Consider the following 21,920-nt stretch of genomic DNA (forward strand, 5'->3'; position numbering starts at 1 on the left):
AGTTTTCCATTATCTGTAGAAAAAACACTGGTTGAATTTGGTAAAAATAAAAAAATTGGTCAATTTTTTTTTTTTATCTTTGAATGATTCAAAGATCTGTAAGTGGCTTGATAAAAATTAATTTGTAAATAGTGAGGTACAAGTACTAGAAAAACAGACAATGTTCAAAGAAAAAGGGCAGTCATGATATCAGATTTTCACATCATAATTATCATAGTAAAAATCACGACGACAATGGAAAAAAACAGCAATTAGACCATTATTTAAAATTATTTATTAAAAAATAGGTAGAACAAACTTTTATAACTGCGGTTGTTATTGACAGAATATTTAATTTTTAAATATCAGAATCATCAGCAGTGCACTGCAACTGTGAAACATTTAAGTCAAGTTAACTTAAAGAAAATTAAACCGCTAAGAGTTTTGCAATGATGATTTTAGTTCAATCCCGAGTCTTAAAGTTGAAAATCGAGTACATTTTAGAAAAAAACCCATTGTTTTCAAGCCTGTGATGTGCAGGTTAAAGTACAACATGTAAAACCGTGTGGTTGATGCTTTTCTTCTTTTTTTTTCTGTAAAATGTCATGGAAAATGGAAATGCAACTCCCACGCTGGTTATTTCATCACCTGAGAGTCGCTTCAAAAAATATTTTGAAATAGTTTTTAAAACAAAATGATCCAGTTTAACTCATCAGTATATTCAGACTGGTCAGACTGAGCTCTTTACCAAATGAAACTTGAATTATTGCCCAAAAGTGAAATGTAAAACCAGGGTGTCAAATGTTTTGCCACCTACACTGCCAAAACATTTGAGTTTGAAACAATCAACCAAATCTGAAGACCTTGCTCCTTGTGCCCCACATCACACACCTCATTATTATAATGAAACCGCTTACTCTGATGACAAATGTCTGTTCTATTTAATATCAACGTGCCCAAGTTTGTGATGACAGACTTCTCTGGCAGACTTGTGTTGTGATTTTGAGAAGACTACCAAAGTCTTATAGAGCTTATGACATAAGGACCTGATGCTTTTGCAGGTTGTTTTGACAAACTCATTTTTATTTTGCTCCTACACAGCCACACACACACACATATATACAGCTGTATGGCTGTGCACTTTGCTCTCCTCTCCAAACCTCCCACCCCTCTTTTGGGACCGGACAGTTACTTAAATAGGGAAGTCATGGTTACCGTAATGGACCTGAGCTGTGCCGGCCACCCCTCCCCTGCAGCTAAGCCACAAACCACACCTCGCCGCAGAGCAGTAATCAACAAATATAAATAGGCAATATAAAAATATATTTGGTAAGACATGATAATACAAAATGTGCAACATATTATTTAAAACAAAAACAAGAGAAAAATCAAACACAAGTATTAATAGCTGGCAAGACTACGAACAAACTGCTACTTCCTTGATTTTCTTGAGAAACTTGGGGGCAATTAATATCTACAGCTGCTTTTGCTTTCTGTTTCATAAAAAACCCAAAAAGCTAGTTAAAGTAACCTAAAAATAAAAATCCGTAAGCATCTGTAACATACCTTAAATTAAGTTAATATCCCACTCACGGGTCTCCTTATGAAACATTTACAGGTGGAGCGCTAGTTAAATCCAGGATGTGACGACTTTGGTTTAATCATTTGTTGTGTCAGAATTGTTATTAGAGAGAAACTGGTCTAGGATCTCATCAATTACATTGCACTCGAAATTCACTTGTGCCAGGTCCAGCGCAGGCACGTGGGGGAGAAGAAGGCGCCCGACGTTCTGCCGAAGCTCTACCAAACTAAGGGGAAACAGAAAGGAGAAAAACAGTGAGGCCTCTTTCATAAATTGCTTTATCAAAGAGGGGTACATCAAAACCACGAGGAGTGATCTCCCAGCAGTCCAACCTTCTGTATGCATCTGAGGTTGAATATGTGCCAGAAACAGCTGCCCCTCCTTCCTCCTCTGGATGTGTCTGAATTGAAGATTCACTGGTTGTTGGAAGACTTTGTGCTTTTTCCCTTTGGTGCTCTAAGCTTAACTGGAGCTCTTCGCACTGGGCTGCCAGGTTTGCCTTGTGCTCCTCCACAAGGTCCAGCTGGTGGTGCAGAGGGAGAGGAAGAGGGTAGGTACGAAGGTCAATATCAATAAAACGAAAGGAGAAATATATTTAAAAAGTGCATAACAGTGGGCAATTTGGGATATTTTTTCTTATACAGTTGGATTGAGAAGTAGATGTAAGGTATACCTCATAGCATGTGCTTTTATCAGAACACCAGTTAAGGCACATGACAACATCGGCCAGCTGCTGCCAGATGTTAAATAAATAAATAAATATAAGCATTAACAAGAACCACTCAGTAAGTGCAAACCTCCCCCAGGGCAGCTCACTGTCTGAGGAGTATTTACTTTTACACACTGTTCCCTAAACAGTATGTTGCCAATACAAACAATAGCAGTAAGAAACATAGTTGTAACAGCTCTGTATACCATCATTTATCATGTTGACCTTCAGATCAATCTATTTGACCTCTATACAGGTCAAATTTCACACGACCATTTCCAACTTTTTGTGTTTACAGACGGAGTGACATGCACGTTCCTACGTCAGCGCTACCAGAAACATAAGCTAGGCAGAGGTAAAAAGCTTGTTTAGTTCAGTGCGTTTAAGACTCAAATTATTTCAACTGAACGTGAGAAAAGCTTTTTGTCATCACTTTTACTATTTTCTTTAAACAAAGACAGCCCTACACAGTGTCACTGACCCGTGAGCGCAGCTCTTTTGTCTCCTTCGTTCTTTGATCCAGTTCCCGGACTAGAGCGTCAACTTGCAGCGCAATCTCATCGTCATTTTCCACATTTTTGTCAGCACTCAGATTGGCCTTGGTATCAGATGCTGCTATTAAAGCCTCCTTCTCTTTAATCAGTTCACTGACTTTCTGTTTGGCCTTCTCGAACAGACTTTTGTAGTCCTTCTGCCCTCTTGTTTCTTCTGTCTGGCTGGCTTGGTGACAACACTCCTTCTTTACGCTGACCGGTGCCATCTCCTTCAGTTTTTTCTCCAGGTCTTTCACTTGTGAGGTAAGTTTCTGGACCTGTTCTTTTAAAGAGTCTCTCTCCTGAGCGGTCTCCTGCATGAGCTCAAGCAGCTGGTCTTGTTGTTGCTGTACCTCAGAGATATTGGGGTAGGTAAGTGGACTATATTCGTTGTCACCGATATTTGAACAGGAAGGTCTAGGACTTCCTTCCCTTTCTAGATCATGGTTCACGCCATTCTGCAAGGTCTGCTGTCCCTGATGTTCACTATGACCGTCTCCACTGCTCTCCTGCTTAAATTTTCTTTGCTGAACGTTGCAGTTATCCATATTCGAGGTCTGTTCTTTACCACCCTTATTAATATCATCTTGCTTTTGGTCCTCGCCTTCTTGCTTCACCATAGGTGCTTCTGTCTGGGTAGTGGCGCTTGACAGCTGTGGAAGGGGCGCTGGGGAGGAACTGGTTTCCACAGCTGCAGACCCTGCAGAGCCTGCTCCTGCAGCATTCGTGTCTGAGGGGACATCCACAGCAGCATCATCGCTACACTCCAACAGCATGCTGACATTATTGTCACTTTGCTCTTCCTCTTTCTTCACTTTATTTAAATCGTAGAGGTTCTGTTTTGGCTTGGGGGTGCTAGCAGTCTCCAAGATGACAATTTCATCGTCGGTATCATCATTATTACTATCAACATTCACAGAAGGAGAGCTCAGTGGGGTCACATCTACTGATGGGGCTGTTTCCGAGGTGCTCCTATGGAAGCCATTTATCCGAGATCTTTTTGGTGTGTTCTGTGGAGTAACAGGCAGTTTCCTTTTTACTCTGCAGAGCACAAAAAACAGAGTTAACGCCCAGTGTTACTGTCCCAAAACACATATTTAAGCTGCCAAACAACACAAAACCATACCTCGGGGTTGACAATGCGCCTGCTGACAGTAAGGCTGCTGACAATGAGCATACGCTAGTAATAACTGGAAAACCATCATTACAAGAAGGGCTGTAGGCTAAAGAGAAAGAATACAAATACATTTTAATTTCTCAAAGTGTTTTTCCCCACTCACACTCAAAGAGAAAAATTTCTCACCAGCTTGAGAAATGGTGGAAGACGTCAGCGGTGAGGATTCAGGCCTTGGAGCGCCCTCTTGTAATGAACAGCTCCTCAAAGTAGTGGGAGTGGAAGGGGATTGGTGGACAATCTGTCAATAAAAAAAAAAAACTGAACATTAATCATCATATTAGACTAAACTGAATCTAAACTTAGCACAAAAAGTAAAGAATCTTGTATTTGGCTGATTATTTTCTTGTTGTAACAATTTTTCTTGTCAATAAATCTTACACCGTTCCCTTAAATGGTACCATTTAAGCCCAAGTTGATCCCACAACTGTTCAGTGGGTTTCAGGTCAGGAATGGTTCGGTGCAAGACTGCGGAGATATGGGATTGCCACTGGTTTTATCTCATCATCTCTCTGCACTGATGAGCCATTTTTTCCAGTGAGGGAGATGCCGCCTCATACTACCACACTGCCTCCACCTCCAAAAGTTCTTACCCAATCAGTGCTGCAATCAACATATCGTTCTCTGCATCTTCTCCACACTTTCACATGTTCAAGTTCCAGTGCACATGGGCACAAAAAGGCCTGATGGACCACAGTCTTCTTGGCAGGCTTGTTGGCAGCCCAGTGAGACTGGAGATTGGCTATGTGCACTCTGCCTGGGTAGAAAGCTGTCGGCCATATCATCCTGCAAACCGTGACTTTAAATCTCTAGAAGCCTGTCTAAAGTTTCTGAGGAAAAGTGGAGTTCTTGTGGTGTTATCTTCTTGGGATGCCTACTTCGTGGCTTACCTGTGAAATCCCCCATTATATGGAAACCTGCCCTCAATTTGGAAGAGGTGCTAGGTTTAGTTTTTTGCAGAACACCAGCTTGAAGCTGCCCTATAACACTGGCCTAAATAATAATAATAATAATAACAATAATATGATACTATTACTACTAGTACTACTTCTACTAATAATAATAATAATAGTAATAATGATAGACCAAATAAATATATAATTAGAGTTTGTGCTAAGTTTAGATTTGTTTAGTATAATATGATGATTCTATCAACAGCACATCACTGCTGGCCTCCAAAGTGACAAATGGGAAACACTGTTTGATGCAGCTGCCGTTCCAGGTCTCCCTGCCGCTCTCTGAGAGCCTCATTTTGTTTGGCAAGTTTAGACAGAGGCAACTATTCTTCGTGGGTTCAATACTCCACAAATGCGCACAGGATCACAAATAATTAAAATGACAAAATCCCTCAAAATCATAGTGAGGCACTGCAGGTGCCCTTGCAGCAGAAAAAAAAGTAAAAACGATTTACAGAAAATGACGCATCCTTACCTTCTGTCTTTCCTTTTCCTGTTTCTTTTCCTCTCTCTCCCTGTAACAAATAAATCACACAGGTCACCTCTTTTATGATCAGTTAAGATTTTCGCTTAGATTTCTGTACAAATATTAATTTAAACTTCTGTCACAGTAACTCACTGCTGTTTGTAGGTCTTCCGATACGAAGGCTGATCATCATCAGAGTCTTCTGGTTCCTCGGCTACCTGGCAGCTCCTGTAAGTGCAATTGAGTATTGAAGTGAAAAGACTGGTAACCAGTGCCAGTCCCCCTCCCATAAGTAAATAAAGATTTTCTTTCCTGATTCATCTGTGTGTGTTTGTCCATTCAGAAAAACCAGTGTCACCAAATAAGGAGGTAGTGACATAACCATGTAATAATTACCAGCAAATTTAGGTTCCTCAAACACTGGAATAAACCTTTGCCATGGTGCATACTGGTACCATTGATGAAGGCTTTATTTCTACTACTCACATATATGCTTAACTCTGAGTAAACACACTCAGAGTTGATGGAAATAACTCTGATCAGGCCTTGTTGGAATCAAAACCGATGGTTAGTTTTGGTAATGGACTAAGAGATTGTTGAACCTGCTTTCTGGAACAGAGTCCGGGTAAACTGCCAAAAATCCAATTACCTGAACTGAGGATCAGGGTTCATTTGGCAGAACCATTTATCTGGCAGCTTGTTGATGTCAATGCCATCAGGAAGTTTACGCCACTGCAGACAGCTATCACACTGCGCCCAGTTTTGATCTGGTCGCTTCCTAAAGACAAACCGGCATGGTTAAACACATATGCAAACACAAATTTGAATGAATGAAAACCAGATGCTAGTCGCTGCGAAGTGTACTAACTTGATATCTTCTGGTAGTATGGTGCTATTTGGATTTTCTTTTGTCTTTCTGTAGCGTATCTCTTTCCAGTACTCCTCCAATTTAATCCCCAAATTATTCATGGTTTTCCTGTGCCAAGAAAGTTTGCATCAGACAGACATCAGACTGTGCCTCACCCACCCAAACCTCATTATGACCTCAATCGAGCCTTTGAGGTGATAAATGTAATCAGGAATGCTATTACCTGTACTTGTCATTCTCCATAAAACTCTGTTTGTTGTGAGTGGGATCCAAAAAGTTACATTCTATGACCCCAATGACTCCAACACCATTGTTGTTGGCCTGTAGGAAGCACCATTTTAGCAAATGATAACATCTACATCATTCTACATGTTAAAACACGTGATTAAAGAAAAACTCACTTAAACAGCAGAAACTGACCTTAAGCTGACAGCCGACACGTTCGTAAGCTTTAATGAGCCGGTTCTTGTGATACATCATTATGCCACACTGGTCTTTGCTTTTGGTGTTATACCCAAAAGTAATAGGAATTCTTCGGGTCTAGCACACAATTTAAGGAAAATGCAAAAAAGCAGCAGTATAAACATATCACCAAAATTATACAGTTGTAGAAAAGCTGTGTAAAAAGGATACCAGGAAAGTAGGCTTATAGTGATCCTTTCTGATCCAGGCCAGGCTCTTGGCGATGAGCTGAGATTTCACCTTTTGACCCCGAACTATGATCTGCATTCGAGGCTTCAGGTACAGAATGCTGGAAAATGCCTACACCCACCCACAGATGTCATTTTACTTATACAATCAGAAGAATCGTGAAAAAGAAAACAGGGTGGAGCTCATAAATTGGGGGAAATATCTCTAAAAACCATGATTAAGTGTGACTATTTTTCAGACCTCCTTAATGCAATATCTGCCTGTAATGTTTCAGCTTATAAAGTGTTATATATACATACATACATACATATATATACATACATACATGTATGTATGTATGTATGTATGTATGTATACATGTATGTATGTATATGTATATATATATATATATATATATGAGAGCGAGAGAGAGAGAGAGAGAGAGAGAGATCCATGCATTCATAGATTTTTAAAAAATCTTTTTATCTTTTATAATCACCTTTAAAGTGTTTGTGCCAATAACATCATGTACAGTAAAACAGGCATGGAGAACAGCACTGATTGGGAGAGGCTTTGAACAGATGACATACTCAGTTCAATTCAACATATAATACTTTAAGGATGCACAAGCATCTACCTATCATCTGTGATATAATTATGTAGAATTATAATGTATTGTTCATCTCCCTTAAATAAACAGGCAGCCTAACATTCATGAAACATTCTTATATTAAAACACTTAAATTTGTCTCAGTGCCTCAATGTGAGCTTGAACCCAATTATAATTTTTAAGTTGTTTAATGTGTAGGTGCACACAATAAACAGATTTTGAATGAAAGGCCCGGGACTCCGGTAGCATAAAAAAGTGGCTATTCTTTGTGCCCATGTGGATCAGTCACTCTTTTTACCATTATTTCCTTAAGCCTTAAGTTGGCTAGTTAGGTATCAGACTAACGCTTAAAGCTTTCACTTGAGTGAAGTAACTCACATCACTGCTACTGCTAAGTAATGTTAGCCAATTTTACAGCATATTTCATAAGTCACTATGCCATAACTAACTACTGGGGCGATCGTGGCTCAGGAGTTGGCAGTTCGCCTTGTAATCGGAAGGTTGCTGGTTCGAGCCCCGGCTCCGACAGTCTTGTGTCGTTGTGTCCTTGGGCAAGACACTTCACCCGTTGCCTACTGGTAGTCAGAGGGCCTGGTGGCACCAGTGTCCAGCAGCCTCGCCTCTGTCAGTGCGCCCCAGGGCGGCTGTGGCTACAATGTAGCTTGCCATCACCAGTGTGTGAATGACTGAATGTAGTGTAAAGCGCTTTGGGGTCCATAGGAACTAAGTAAAGCGCTATACAAATACAGGCCATTTACCATTTACTATAATAGCCCTGCCATGCTGCATCACACTCAGTGCATTTCAGTCATTTCTTCAGCAAGGTTGATAGCTGGCAAAATAATAATAAAAGTTTCCAAAATCAGCATATTTTATGAACACATACTCAAAAATTATTTACTAAGACTCACCTGTCATGTGACTCAAGATTGCAAAATCCACCAGTGTCATTTTCCATCAAACACTTATTTTATTTTCCCTATCTGATAAGAAAACTATTTGGTCAGATAGTTATTTGTGGTGAATGAAATACAGTTTCAAGCACGTTTAAGCATCACATCTGAAATTCAAGCGCTTTTCAAACCTTGAAAAGCCTATATTCAAGTATTTTCACCTGTACGAACCCTGCCTGAAGCATACCCCATCCTCTCTGAAACATTTTGGAGTTGTTATGTCATGGGCATGTATGGCTGCCAGTGAAACCGAGCCACTACTGTTTACTGGTGAAGTGACTGCTGATAGAAGTACCAGGATGAACTGTGGAAGTATGCAAGGCTATACTCTCTGCTTCAAAAATATATTAATCTGAGCCTGGGGACTCAGATGGGGGACTGTATACAAATGGCTGCAATTCTTTAACAGTTAATGCAAAGCTTTTGTTTAATCCCACAAATCCCTCTGCTGTTTAATTTTACTGTGTAGGTGCACAGAGGTAAACTTACAAAAATTGTGTCACTGTTAAAAAAAAAAGCTGAACCTGTGGATCTAACCCACTTGCCCACTGGACTGTACTGTGATTAGCATCCAAAACTGTTGCACTCTCATTTTTGGATGCATAATTATGTTGAGGACAAAGAGGCTTTCTCTTTTAGCACCAAGTGCTAATGGTTTATTTCAGGGCATGCACATTTATGCTGCTTACCCGAAGCGAGTACATGCTCTCAGGGATGTGTGACGTGATCTTGTCTGGACGCTGATTAGTGTCATTCTCTGCACTGTAAACCTCAGATGGAATTCGGATGTCGTACCGATCCTTCTCAAAATCAAACTCTGTTCCAGTAGATGTCCTGACAAAAAAACAAAACAAGACACAGTTTATGTTATTGGTTATTAGTCCAGAAGACAGTTAGAATATAAGGGCAGAGAGGGAGGACTTTGTCATGCAATATTTCTTAGAACTATGTTTACAAAAAGTTAGAACCCTCTAGAAAATGTGAAAACAAATTGAAAGGAAGGATTGCAAAAGACCAAATACTGAGTTGGGAAGGCATTTACCTCGCTCTGAAAAGCAGTGTGAATAAGTGGTTTAGGAATAGAGAAAAACCAATTAACTGAGTCATTAGGGCGTGCATGTTTTGAACTACTATTGGTATGAAAATCAGAAGAATTTTCTTTTTGGAAATCATGGATGCATCATCCTTGAGGTAAATGTAATGGTATGGAGTGCATTTCAACAAATAGTGTGCAGTTGACATCCAGTTAATTTGCCCTCTTTGTCGTGCAAAGCTTCCAGATCTGTAAACTATCACTATTTTGTCAGGCAAACAAGAAAGCTGGTGATTTGATTCTTGTAGGACTGATGATAATCTGTTCATTTGTTTTATCTTATTGATCCAGTAATGAGAGGCTTTAACTAGCAGGCTTTAATTGCAACAGCATAGCCTCTGAAATCACATATGACCCTTTATTCCTGTGTGGACCACAGACAGACCTGCGGAGGTTCCAGATGATGATCCGTGTGCCAGTTTTTGACGTGGATCCCGGCAAACTAATTGCATGAATCTCTGAGAGTAGCTCTTCTTGTGTGCTGAAAGGGGAATACTGCAGAATGGCCTGTAGACTGGATTTCTGGTCCTCTCTTACACAGAGTAAAGGAGAAGTTAAGGACGGAAAACAAAGGAAAAAGGGAAGTATGACTTATGTAAGATGACAAAAAAAATACCCTTCTTAATGACATTTACAGCTACAAACCTAGCATATCTCACATGCTAGGTTTGTAGCTCAGTTCAAATTTTCTCCAACTCCATTCTTCAAATAAATCAGATCCTACTTGATAACATTTGGCCCGACTCCACTCATGTGAAGAAGAAAGTTTGTTCATGATGAGGTGCTGCTAATCGAATGAATTTGATTAAATGATGATCGACATGTTTGAACACTTCTAAAAAAGCAGAAGATTTGGCCCGTCTGAAGCATTCAGGTAACTTCACACAGTATCAGAACTATACAGAAAACAATTACTTTGTGTTATTGCTGCTAAAGATGTTTCTGCAACACATTTCTCCCACTGAAAACGCTACGTCCAGAACAGAATCAACCTTTTGGGATCTACTTACCTGGATGATTGAGCATGCATCAAGACACGTGTTTCTACAAGCTACTCAATTATGCATAAAGTGCTGGTGCACAGTGCCATGCATCACAGTTCTGATTATTTCTCCTGAATTCTTTTCTATCAGACACTACCGGAGCTCTGCTTTAATAGTCTGACTCTTGGGAACAATTCACAGTGCACAACCCTTTAAACATGGAGATAAAAACTCCAACAACAATAGTCCTGGTCAAGCCTTTGCTTTTCTACAGACCTCACTTGTAAACCAGTAGAACAGGACAACCACAGATCTAAATAAAATAAATACAACAGCAAGGCTGGAAGCACTTCAGAGGTGTAAGAAGAGATGAAATCAGAGTTATAAAAATTTTGTTTTAGCAAAGTTGCAGGACTTGGTTATCACACCTTTTATCTAGTCTCTAATTTTGATTTATTTATGTTTTTTTTTTTTAAAGGAATCTCTTTTTCTCTCTTTTTTCTCCCTTTTTTCTCTCTGAGATTTCTGGATTGCTCCTGTTCTTTTTCAGCTGACTTAATTTAATCCTGGAGTAATGAATACATAGTTGATGTATAGTATTTTATTAGATAAAGGATATAGTTCTTTGAGTCGCTCTCTTCAAAGGAAACAATAGGTACAATTATTTGATCTGCACCAATCTTTTCCAGGTAGGTCTGGGAGAGCATCCCCACGCATAAGCTCCTCTTCGACTTGGAGAAGACAATAGCATCTTTGCCAAGACGCATGGAGCCAGACTTGAAGCCATTGCCATAGATTCCAATTGGATCTTTACCGTTCAGGGGCATCTTGTCACTGTATCCGAAGCTGAAGGAGAGAAAATGCAAAAAATTCTTTACCAGTTTTGCAAACCATAATTCTCCCTCTGAAGGGAAGTAGTATGCAATCAGTTCCATTTGTCTGACTGTCTGTTAGCAGTCTAGCATCCACAGTTTTCAAGATATCATGTATAACTTTTGTCTGATGGCAGGTACCAAAAGCATCTCTAGGTGATTTAATTTTTGATTTAATTTAATATGGTCATGGTCAAGGTCACACCAAATGTGGAAATCAGTTCAAATGCTATCTTACGCACAATTTATCATGGCTTCAAACTTCACAACAACATACTAGGCCTCGGAAGACATGAGCACCTAGGTTGGCTAAGCATTTGACCTTAACCTTCATTGTTAGCACCAAATTTGTAATGCGCCTTAACATTGGTTGCCAACCAAGAAGAAGAAGAAGCTGTGAGCCAAGAGGGAGGAGGTGAGTGAGTGAGTGATTCGTTCGCTCTATGATTCAGCACAGGAGGGAGGGGGTGAGTAGCTCAAATGTGCTGTTAGCATGTTAGCAGAGCAAAGCTACTGTGAACCGAGGAGCTATTTTCTTGATGTGAGCTTCTACTCAGGGTTTTTTCTTCCAGTTCAGAGCAGAATTTTTTTTGTTAAGATACTGGATGTTGTGTTTTTCTCCACAATTTTAATTATAAGCTAGATACATTGCTGCTAACAGCAACAGGGATGAGTCAGTGAGTCAGTTGGGCTTGTGAATCATGATTCATGAGTCAGTAAAGTGATTCTCGAGTATTGAATGATTCGTTCATGATTCGTGCATCACTACAAGAGACCATATCGAGTAACACATGATATGAAAAGGCATGGTGAGAGCTGTACAATACACTTTTAATTTCTTCAATACGACACCCAATGATGGCACAATGACACCATAAAATTCTGCAAATCACACACTGCATGAATTTATGTTAAAATCTCAAGGTTTTACAAAGATTTCAATCTTCTGAAATCAGACTTTCCCCAAGTTTCAAAGAATGACACCGTAGTTGCATCTGTACCTGAGCATCTTATGCATTGTTTTGTTGTCCAGCCCATTTCCATTATCCATGAAGCTGAGGCATTCTTCTCCTTTGACCACAGTTTTATCAATCCAGAACTGTTTGGCACTGACGTCTGGGTCGTAGGCATTGTCTGTCAACAGTTTTAGGGAGCATTTAAAATCCAAATATGAACGCCAGAATTACAGTGTAGATGAGCAACAGGGAGAGACTACTTTTTTTTTTTCACAGAGGACCTATTTTTCTGCTACATACAGTGTACATATTAAACAGGCTCATAAAGTTAGATTCATGCAGAAATATAGTGAAGATACATATATATATATATATATATATATATATATATATATATAGTCAAAGGAGCTTGCAAAGAAAAGCGTCTGGACTTCTTTACGTTACTTGAAGACGTTTCACCTCTCATCCGAGAGGCTTCTTCAGTTCTAAGGTCAAATGGTGGAGAGACCCAGATATAAACCTAGTGGGAGTGTCCCCCCACAGAGGGACAAAAGGACCCCCTGATGATCCTCTAATCGCCTGAGCCAAGGTGTGGAACTGGGTGTGGGTCCCAATCAGCCAGAGTTTCGGGTGAGTTCATTGTGAAACCTGGCCCCACCTTATCATGCGAATTCCTGAGGTCAGATGGCCCAGGGTGTGAGTGGGCGTTAAGGCGTCTGGGAAGGGATCTCAAAACTGGATTATAGATGGCAGAGAGTTGGTGTCGTAAACCACCGCCTCTGTTCAAAGATGGTCGCGCACAGTGGACATAGATGGCTTCTTTCACTCCTCTTTCAAACCATCTGTCCTCTCTGTCCAAAATGTGAACATTGGCATCCTTGAAAGCGTGTCCTTTATCCGTAAGATGCAGATGGACAGCTGAGTCTTGTCCTGTTGAGGTGGCTCTTCTGTGTTGTGCCATGCGCTTGTGAAGTGGCTGTTTGGTCTCTCCAATGTAGAGGTCCGGGCATTCCTCGCTGCGAGGAATGCCCCGACCATCTTTGAACAGAGGCGGTGGTTTACGACACCAACTCTCTGCCATCTATAATCCAGTTTTGAGATCCCTTCCCAGACGCCTTAACGCCCACTCACACCCTGGGCCATCTGACCTCAGGAATTCGCATGATAAGGTGGGGCCAGGTTTCACAATGAACTCACCCGAAACTCTGGCTGATTGGGACCCACACCCAGTTCCACACCTTGGCTCAGGCGATTAGAGGATCATCAGGGGGTCCTTTTGTCCCTCTGTGGGGGGACACTCCCACTAGGTTTATATCTGGGTCTCTCCACCATTTGACCTTAGAACTGAAGAAGCCTCTCGGATGAGAGGTGAAACGTCTTCAAGTAACGTAAAGAAGTCCAGACGCTTTTCTTTGCAAGCTCCTTTGACTACGATGACCTGGATGACTGAGAACCTACACAGATATATATATATATATATATATATATATATATATATATATATATATATATATATATATATATATATATATATATATATATATTTATTTTTTTTTTTCCACTATTATATTACATATTATTGTTATTTATTGTATTTTTTTAAACATGAAACAAGACATATGGTTCAATCAAGTAAATATTTGACTATGTTATATAATCATCTGTCTGTGTCGTTAAGCTGTTGTTCTCAGAATTGGAAGTGAAATAGAAACCAACCTCAAAATACAATGAGATCACAGTGACTCACCAATCAGTTCAGCTATAGCGCTGAAGGGCCAGGTGTGGCTGGTGGAGTTGCTGTGCAGAAACTTGGGCGAAAGCTACAAGTGAAACAAATTCAATTTCACAAATTAGTTGCATTTTATATCACATCCACCACAACAAAGGGCCTTTGCTGACTTTATTTATTTTTACTGCATGGAAAATATGCTCCATGTTTAAAACAAAGGTTTGATGTAATTTTGAAACCAAAACCTGGTCAGTTCAGCGCTGCACTGGTCAATTTAGTGAAAATACATGCAAATCTTTGCAGAAGAGATCAGACTCGTAATAGGGAAGAACAGTAGGGGGAAGGGTTTCCCACATGTAGCAACAGCACAGGAAATCCAGATAAAAATGTTTGTGTAAATTCTTATTAACACAAAAACTGAATCAGCTAATCACATGGCAGTAATTCAGCATGGTCAAAACAACCTGCTGAAGTTCAAACCAAACATCAGAATGAGAAAAAAAGGTGAGTGAAGGATTTGCTCTGTAAGGAAACTGGTGCGGGTGAAGGAAGGGTGGTAGACAGTCTCTGATGTGCTGAGACAGTATCTGCTCCAAAAACTTCATGACTACAGACGTGAGGGCTACAGGTCTGTAGTCATTGAGATCGGAATGATGGTGGAGACCTTCAGATTAGTGGGAACGGTGGCATGAGTCAGGGAGAGGTTGAGCACCCTTCCAAAGAAGGTGTTGAGGTCCTCTGCGAGTTTGAGGCTGCTGTCGGCAGTTGGGGGGCTCTGGCCTTTGTAGTTGGTGAGAGCTTGGGATGGCTCTCCACACCTGGCAGGGGGTTGTTATCAGTGAGCCCTCGATACTCTTCTTATAGGCCTCTTTTGCCTGCTTAATACCCATCCTCTGGTTGGCACTGGCAGGTTGCACAAGGAAATGACCCTCAGCATGAAGGTTAAGTTACGAGTTCTGATCAGAGCCTGGATTTTACTTGTCATCCAAGGTTTTCAGTTAAGTTTTTGTCACTGTCACATTTTCTACACAGCAGTTAATGTAGAAAAAGACAGAGTGATTGAAGGTCTTCAGATCCTGTTGTTTAAAAATGGACCAGTTTGCCAGATTAAAACAGTCCTGTAGCTGGAGGAGAGCATCACCTGGCCATATGTTACTAACCACACGAACCTTGAAGCAGACGGACTGAACTGGGTGGCACTCCCCTCAGCTAAGAACATGCAAACTGAGGCTCCAGTTTGCTCAAATTAACACAACAGGAGAATGGAAAAATGTTGCTTGTTCTAATGAGTCTCTGCTTGCTGGTGTAATGGTCAGGTCAGAAAACAACATGCCTTGTATCAAAAGTTTAGGGTGGCGGTAACAGTGTAATGGTACGGAGCCCCGCAGGGGACATGAGAGAAAAAAAAATTAAGACGGACTTTTGCGAGATCTCGCAAAACAAACTCGGGATCTCGCAAAACTTTTGCGAGATCTCGCAAAACAAACTCGGGATCTCGCAAAACTTTCGCGAGATCTCGCAAAACAAACTCGGGATCTCGCAAAACTTTCGCGAGATCTCGCAAACGTTTTAGCCGCATTCTTCGGACGCTGGCTCGAAGCCGACCGGGAGGTCGAGGCACGATGTGCCGGGAAAGCGGTGTTCCTCCCGGCTGTAGTAGGTCTCGACCTCCCAACAGCTCGAAGCTAACGGGAAGAATGCGGCTAAAACTTTTGCGAGATCTCGCAAAAGTTTTGCGAGATCCCGAGTTTGTTTTGCGAGATCCCGAGTTAGTTTTGCGAGATCTCGCAAAACTTTTGCGAGATCACGAGTTAGTTTTGCGAGATCCTAAAAGATGAAGATCAAATCTCTATTGCTATTGAAACAATCTCCATATTTTCCAAAGCTTCTGGATTGTACTTGAATATTCCTAAATGTGAACTTATGGCGATAAAAGAATGTTCGAAAACAGCTTTGTGTAACATTCCAATAAAACAAGAAATTCGTTATTTAGGTATTATAATAACCAAAAATCAGGAAAGTAGAATCACTCAAAATTTCTATCCTATTCTAGAGAAACTCAAAAACAGATTTAATCAGTGGCTCTTAAGAGATTTGTCGTTAAAAGGCAGAGTATTAATAACGAAAGCAGAAGGCATCTCTCGTCTTATGTACGCTGCATTGGCATTGCACCTTGATAAAAAACTCATAAAAGAGGTTGATAAGTTACTTTTCAACTTTATCTGGAAAAATAGGACACACTACATTAAAAAAACAGTTCTTATGAACTCCTATGTCAATGGAGGACTTAATGTGTTAGATTTTAACACTTTAAATAACACATTCAAAATAAATTGGTTAAAGAATCTAATTACTAATCCTACATCCATTTGGAATACTATACCTGTGTTCATGTTTTCTAAGTTAGGTGGCACGGAATTTTTCCTTACTTGTAATTTTGATATTGATAAAATCCCTTTAAAAATCTCTGCTTTTCATCGTCAAGCTTTTTTAGCATGGACTCTTATTTACAAGCATAACTTTAGTCCACACAGTTATTATATCTGGAATAACAAGGATGTTTTATTTAAAAGAAAATCTCTCTTCTTAGATAGTTGGTTTAGGAATAACATTGTTTTAGTCGACCAATTATTTGATTCAAATGGTACGCTTTTCTCCTATGAAGAATTTTGTTTATTTTTCAATTTAGCTATAAATCGTGATGATTATACAAAAGTATTTGGATCAATACCATCAGGGGTTTGTATGTTGTTTAAGAATCAACCTAATATCACTTCATTCCACAGGCCGTTGGCATCTCCCATACAAACTTTTGTTGGCAAGATTTGCTTTTCTAAGCAATCTAAAAACAACAATAAATCAATCAGAGCTTTATTTCAGAGTACCATAACCACGCTACCATATGTCATTTTTTTCTGGAACCGGCTGTCAGATGGTATTATGTGGAACGAAGTTTGGAGACTCCCTAATCAGTTTTTAATTACCAACAAAATTAAAGATATTTCTTATAAGTTAATACACAGAATTTATCCTTCTACAGATTATCTTCAAAGCAAATTCAAATTAGACATTGATACAAGCTGTAGCTTTTGTAAAACTTCCAAGGAATCTACTATACATCTTTTTTGGTTTTGTAACCTTGTACAAGATTTTTGGCGCAGTTTTTGTGTTTTTATTTCAGAAAATATATTTAAAGGATTTGTACTGTTTTGGAAATATGTTTTGTTTGGTCTGCACAAAAACCAAAAACAATTCAACTTTGATAACAGATATATGATTAATTTGTTAATTTTAATGGCTAAATTTCATATTCATAAGTCCAAATGTTTAGGAAGACATCCCTCTTTTTATGTATTCTCCTTTGAACTTGTACAGTATTTTAACTCAATTAAGAACTCCACTAACCCAAAAGCTATAAAAACTATTGGTGTTTGTGAAAAAATCCAAATCTTTCAATCACTTTATTCTTTGGCTTGATCAGTTACTTTCCCCCTAGCATATTTATATTGTTGTTTTTGAATACTGTTCTTGTATTTGTTTATCTATACATACAATTCTTTTGTAAGTACAACACCTTTATTGTGGTACTGTTTAATTCCATTTTGTATTGTACTGGTGTTTAAATAAAGGTTTATAAAAAAAAAAAAAAAAAAAAAAAGTTTTGCGAGATCTCGCAAAAGTCCGTCTTAATTTTTTTTTCTCCCATGTCCCCTGCGGGGCTCCGTATAATGGTGTGTGGGAAACTACCAACTGAGCACCGTTTAAACCTCACAACATAACTGAATACTGTTGCTGGCCATGTTTATCCCCTTATGACTACAGTGTACCCATTGTCTGATGGCTGCTTCTGGCAGGATAACGTAACATATCACAAAGCTCAGATCATCTCAAACTGGTTTCTTGAACATGGCAATGAGTTCACTGTGCATCTTTGCATATTGTTTTTAATGTGTAACATTTGTTTACCTTATTGCTTGGTATTGTCATTTTTTCTCCACCACTGCAGAGCTTCAGCCAAGACTACAGATGACAATATCTGGTATAACAGATCTATATCGTCACTGTTAAACACTTTGAAAGCTGATATTTATGTGGTCATAAACAGAATCAATTCAAGTAGGTGGAAATTATGCAAAGACAGCCGAGTCTTGTCCCGTCGAGGTGGCTCTTCTATGTTGTGCCATGCTTTTATGAAGTGACTGTTCTGTCTCTCCAATGTAGAGGTCTGAGCATTCCCCCCTACACTGTACAGCCTATACTACATTGTTTAGTTTGTGTTTAGGAGTTCTGTCTTTGGGATGAATCAGTTTCTGTCTGAATGTGTGGACACACACTCTGACTGAAATGACTCTGACCTGGATGACTGAGAACCTTCACAGACATATGCAAAGAAGCTCCGCAATCAAACAAACGTGACCTAAACAACTTTAATCCCTTGTTTTGCTTTCACATGCGTGATAACACGAGGGACACACTTACGTAATAAACAAACAGTGGAAGACTTTAAGAGGGTGAATAGAGGGAAAACATAGTACAAGTGCATTAAATCTTATGCAAAAGCCATTTAACCTCCTACCAAATGTAGATATAGAGAATACACTGGTCCTGGCTCTGTGTCGACCTGGAACAAGACCAGCCAGGCCGTTATATCCAGTATGTTAGTGGGTTGTAAAACCAGCCGTGAGTCAGGAAAACGAAACTTATCCAGTAGCCTAAATTCACAGCACAACCGGACCTAATTTCTGAGTAAACAATACTGCGGTTAACAATGACAGTACTCCCGTAATTCATTGGCAGTTGTAAATATAAACTGACTGGCAACTACATGGGAGTCCCACAGACCTCGGTACCAACAGCCATACAGCTTTGACCACAGCGGGTGTGCTGTATGGACTGAATTAACCTCACTGAACCCAAACGCAGATTCTTACTGTTGTTTCAATTGTTCACACATTTAGTGCACCAATAAATAGGACAAAACTCCCCAAACAAATAAGTAAACTCCTCTCACCGTGCTTAACGGAACACCATGGTCCATCTGCGTCGCCATCTTTCTCTGTAGACCGATTGCTGTGGGCGGGGTTAGGTCCAAGCATCCGGTCGGCCAAACACTCGAGTTACACAAAAATTAAACAGAGAACTTTTAAGTTAATTAAAATCGCCCTTGCTTATGTTTTATGTTCATATCAATATCCATACCTCATATGTATGGGTTTATTTGTGCATTGAACGCTGTCGGAAACACTTCCGGTTTGACGTTCCAAAATAAAAGCGTGCCGACAGTGACGTACCTTGAAATTAATTTTAGTGTTACTGAATGTGATACACGTGCCAGTGTTGTTGTGCCAGTGCAAGTGATGAAAAGTGCAAGTGAGAAAAGGGGGATTATTCGTATTTAAACTGGGGGATGTGGCCAACAGGGTGGCAGAGATTTTAACAAATATAACGTAGTTCTATAAGGATATTTCAATAACCCAAAATATCTGGATTGGTTATAATGTAGGGGCAATAGGACAGAGACATAAATGATATTTAAAAAAAAAAAAAAAAATTTATTTAAATTAAATTAAAAAATTTATAAAGAAAATAATTAAATACATGGATTAATCTTTAAGACTTCAGAGAATAGATGGAAGGTATTTTCTTGGATTTACAAAGTTTTTGAAAAAGAAAAAACATTTATTTCCTCACAACATCATATCCTGTTTTATCTAAGACATGAAAACATCAGAAACAATTATTTAAAACATATTTCGATCTATTGAAAGCGGGCATGCCGAGCCCCCGGGGCAGACCCAGGACACGCTGGAGATATTGGCTGTATCCCAATTTAGGGTCTGCATCCTTAAAGGCCGCATTTTAAGGCCGATTACGTCACAGCGACGCGACGAAGGCTGTCCCAATTCGAAGGCTGCTCAAAATGCACCAGGTTGTGATGGTTTGACCAGTAACTTTTACAAACATTTTTGGGTTCATATTAGAACCCTTGTGTTTGGAATGCTTACAGAAATAGTAGAAAATGGTTCTCTCACACACACTATGAAACAAGGGGTAATTACACTCATACCAAAACCTGGGAAAGATCCGACTCTTCTTGATAATTTAAGACCAATTACTCTATTAAATAATGATTATAAACTTTTAACACATATTTTTGCAAACAGGTTAAAATCAGGCATAAATCAAATTATTTCTGACACTCAGTCTGGATTTATAAAAGGCCGCTCAATTCATAATAATATCCGCCTTATTTTGGATTTGATTGACTACAACTACCTAATTGAAAACCAAGGTTTTGTTCTATTTTTAGATTTTTACAAAGCCTTCGACATGATAGAGCATGAATTTATGTTTCAAGCCCTTGATTTGTTCGGTTTTGGAGGTAACTTCATTAATGTAATCAAATTACTGTACAGAGATACTAACAGTTCAGTGTGTCTTCCACGTGGCACCTCACAAAGATTTAGGATTTGCAAAGGAATAAAACAAGGATGTCCAATCTCACCATTGCTGTTTATTGCAGCAACAGAAATGCTTTCCATATTGATTAAAAATGCTGAGTTTGGTAAGATGTCTATCCTGGGTAAAGAGCTCTCTATCAGCCAGTTAGCCGATGATACAACTATTTTCCTAAATAACCTGAATGAAATCCCCAAAATTCTGCAGATTATTGAAACTTTCTCAAAAGCTTCAGGGTTAAATCTAAATTTAAACAAGTGTGAGATCTTACCCTTAAATGATTGTACTATTTCTAACACTTTTAATATTCCTGTTAAATCCACTGTCAAATATTTGGGTATGTATATAACCAGGAATAAGACTGATTTAGATAACCTTAATATTTGGGAGAAAATCCAAATTTGTAGAACTCAGTTAAATAACTGGTCTCAGAGAGACTTATCGATTCTGGGTAGAATTTTTCTCACCAAAATGGAAAGTATCTCCAGGCTAGTATATCCTGCATATGCGGTAGGAGTGCCTTAATCAGCAATCAAATCTATTAACCAGCTAAACTTTGATTTTATTTGGAAACGCAAAACCCACTATATCAGGCAAGGTAATTTAGTCAAACAATTTGGAGATGGAGGTTTGCAAGCTATTGAATTTGACAGCTTAAATGGCACCCTAAAAATAAATTGGCTTAGGTCATTTTTAAGAAGTCAAAATAGTCTTTGGTTTCACATTCCAAGCAAAATATTCTCTGATCTAGGCGGAATTAATCTTTTACTTAGATGTGATTTTGACATAAAAAAACTCCCCATAAAGCTCTCTTCCTTTCACCAGCAAGTTTTATTATACTGGAAATTAATATACAAACATAACTACAGCCCACACAACACTCCCCTATGGAACTGTCGCATACATAAACATTGGAAACAAATCAATCTTTATAAAAAAATGGTACGATAAGGGCATCTGGTCAGTGATGCATTTGTTAAATGATAGAGGTAAAATTTTATTAGAAGATTTCACCACCAATTATAATCTGCAAATAAATAACAAAGAATTTCAAAAAATTACTAAGGCTATCCCTCAAATAATTCTGTGTACAGCATATAATCTTTTTCAAAACCCTGACTATAGATCCCCTGACCTCCCTGAACTCTTGGTAAATGGGCATAACATTACAGCTAACAGTCTGAAAAACTCCCAAATTAGGGAATTATTTACTAATGTTTTTTTCCCTTATAGATGCAATCCAAATTCCATCTCACATCTGTTCTCCGGTGATCAAAAGAAAGAGATCAGAAAAAATTACCTAAAACTTCCCATTCCTCCCAAAGCTAAGGAGGTCCACTACAAAATACTCTCTGGTATTTACCCTTC

At 39.1% G+C, this 21,920-nt stretch overlaps 1 protein-coding gene across 1 annotated transcript; it reads right to left on the minus strand.

The window, feature by feature from the left end:
* Positions 1-258: 258 nt before the first annotated feature.
* Positions 259-19,231, minus strand: morc3a (MORC family CW-type zinc finger 3a). The gene is made up of 18 exons (XM_006788366.3): positions 19,105-19,231; positions 14,112-14,184; positions 12,410-12,542; positions 11,156-11,382; positions 9,939-10,095; positions 9,150-9,294; positions 6,901-7,029; positions 6,688-6,807; positions 6,491-6,588; positions 6,268-6,375; positions 6,049-6,177; positions 5,553-5,627; positions 5,409-5,448; positions 4,107-4,218; positions 3,930-4,026; positions 2,752-3,844; positions 1,894-2,084; positions 259-1,787 (listed from the first exon to the last, which is right to left on the minus strand). Exons 1-18 carry the CDS (start codon positions 19,141-19,143, stop codon positions 1,637-1,639), a joined length of 3,117 nt encoding a protein of 1,038 aa, XP_006788429.2. The 5' UTR covers positions 19,144-19,231; the 3' UTR covers positions 259-1,636.
* Positions 19,232-21,920: the final 2,689 nt, after the last annotated feature.

Source organism: Neolamprologus brichardi, chromosome 16 (genome assembly GCF_056152115.1).
Source record: "Neolamprologus brichardi isolate AB-2024 chromosome 16, ASM5615211v1, whole genome shotgun sequence".
Lineage (NCBI taxonomy): Eukaryota > Metazoa > Chordata > Actinopteri > Cichliformes > Cichlidae > Neolamprologus > Neolamprologus brichardi.

Coding starts and splice junctions, on each gene's coding strand:
- morc3a (XM_006788366.3), bottom strand. CDS start 19,143: ATGGCGACGCAGATGGACCATGGTGTTCCGTTAAGCACG. Junction 6,808..6,900: donor ACTATAAGCCTACTTTCCTG/GTATCCTTTTTA, acceptor ATTGTGTGCTAG/ACCCGAAGAATTCCTATTAC. Junction 1,788..1,893: donor ACCTCAGATGCATACAGAAG/GTTGGACTGCTG, acceptor GTTTCCCCTTAG/TTTGGTAGAGCTTCGGCAGA.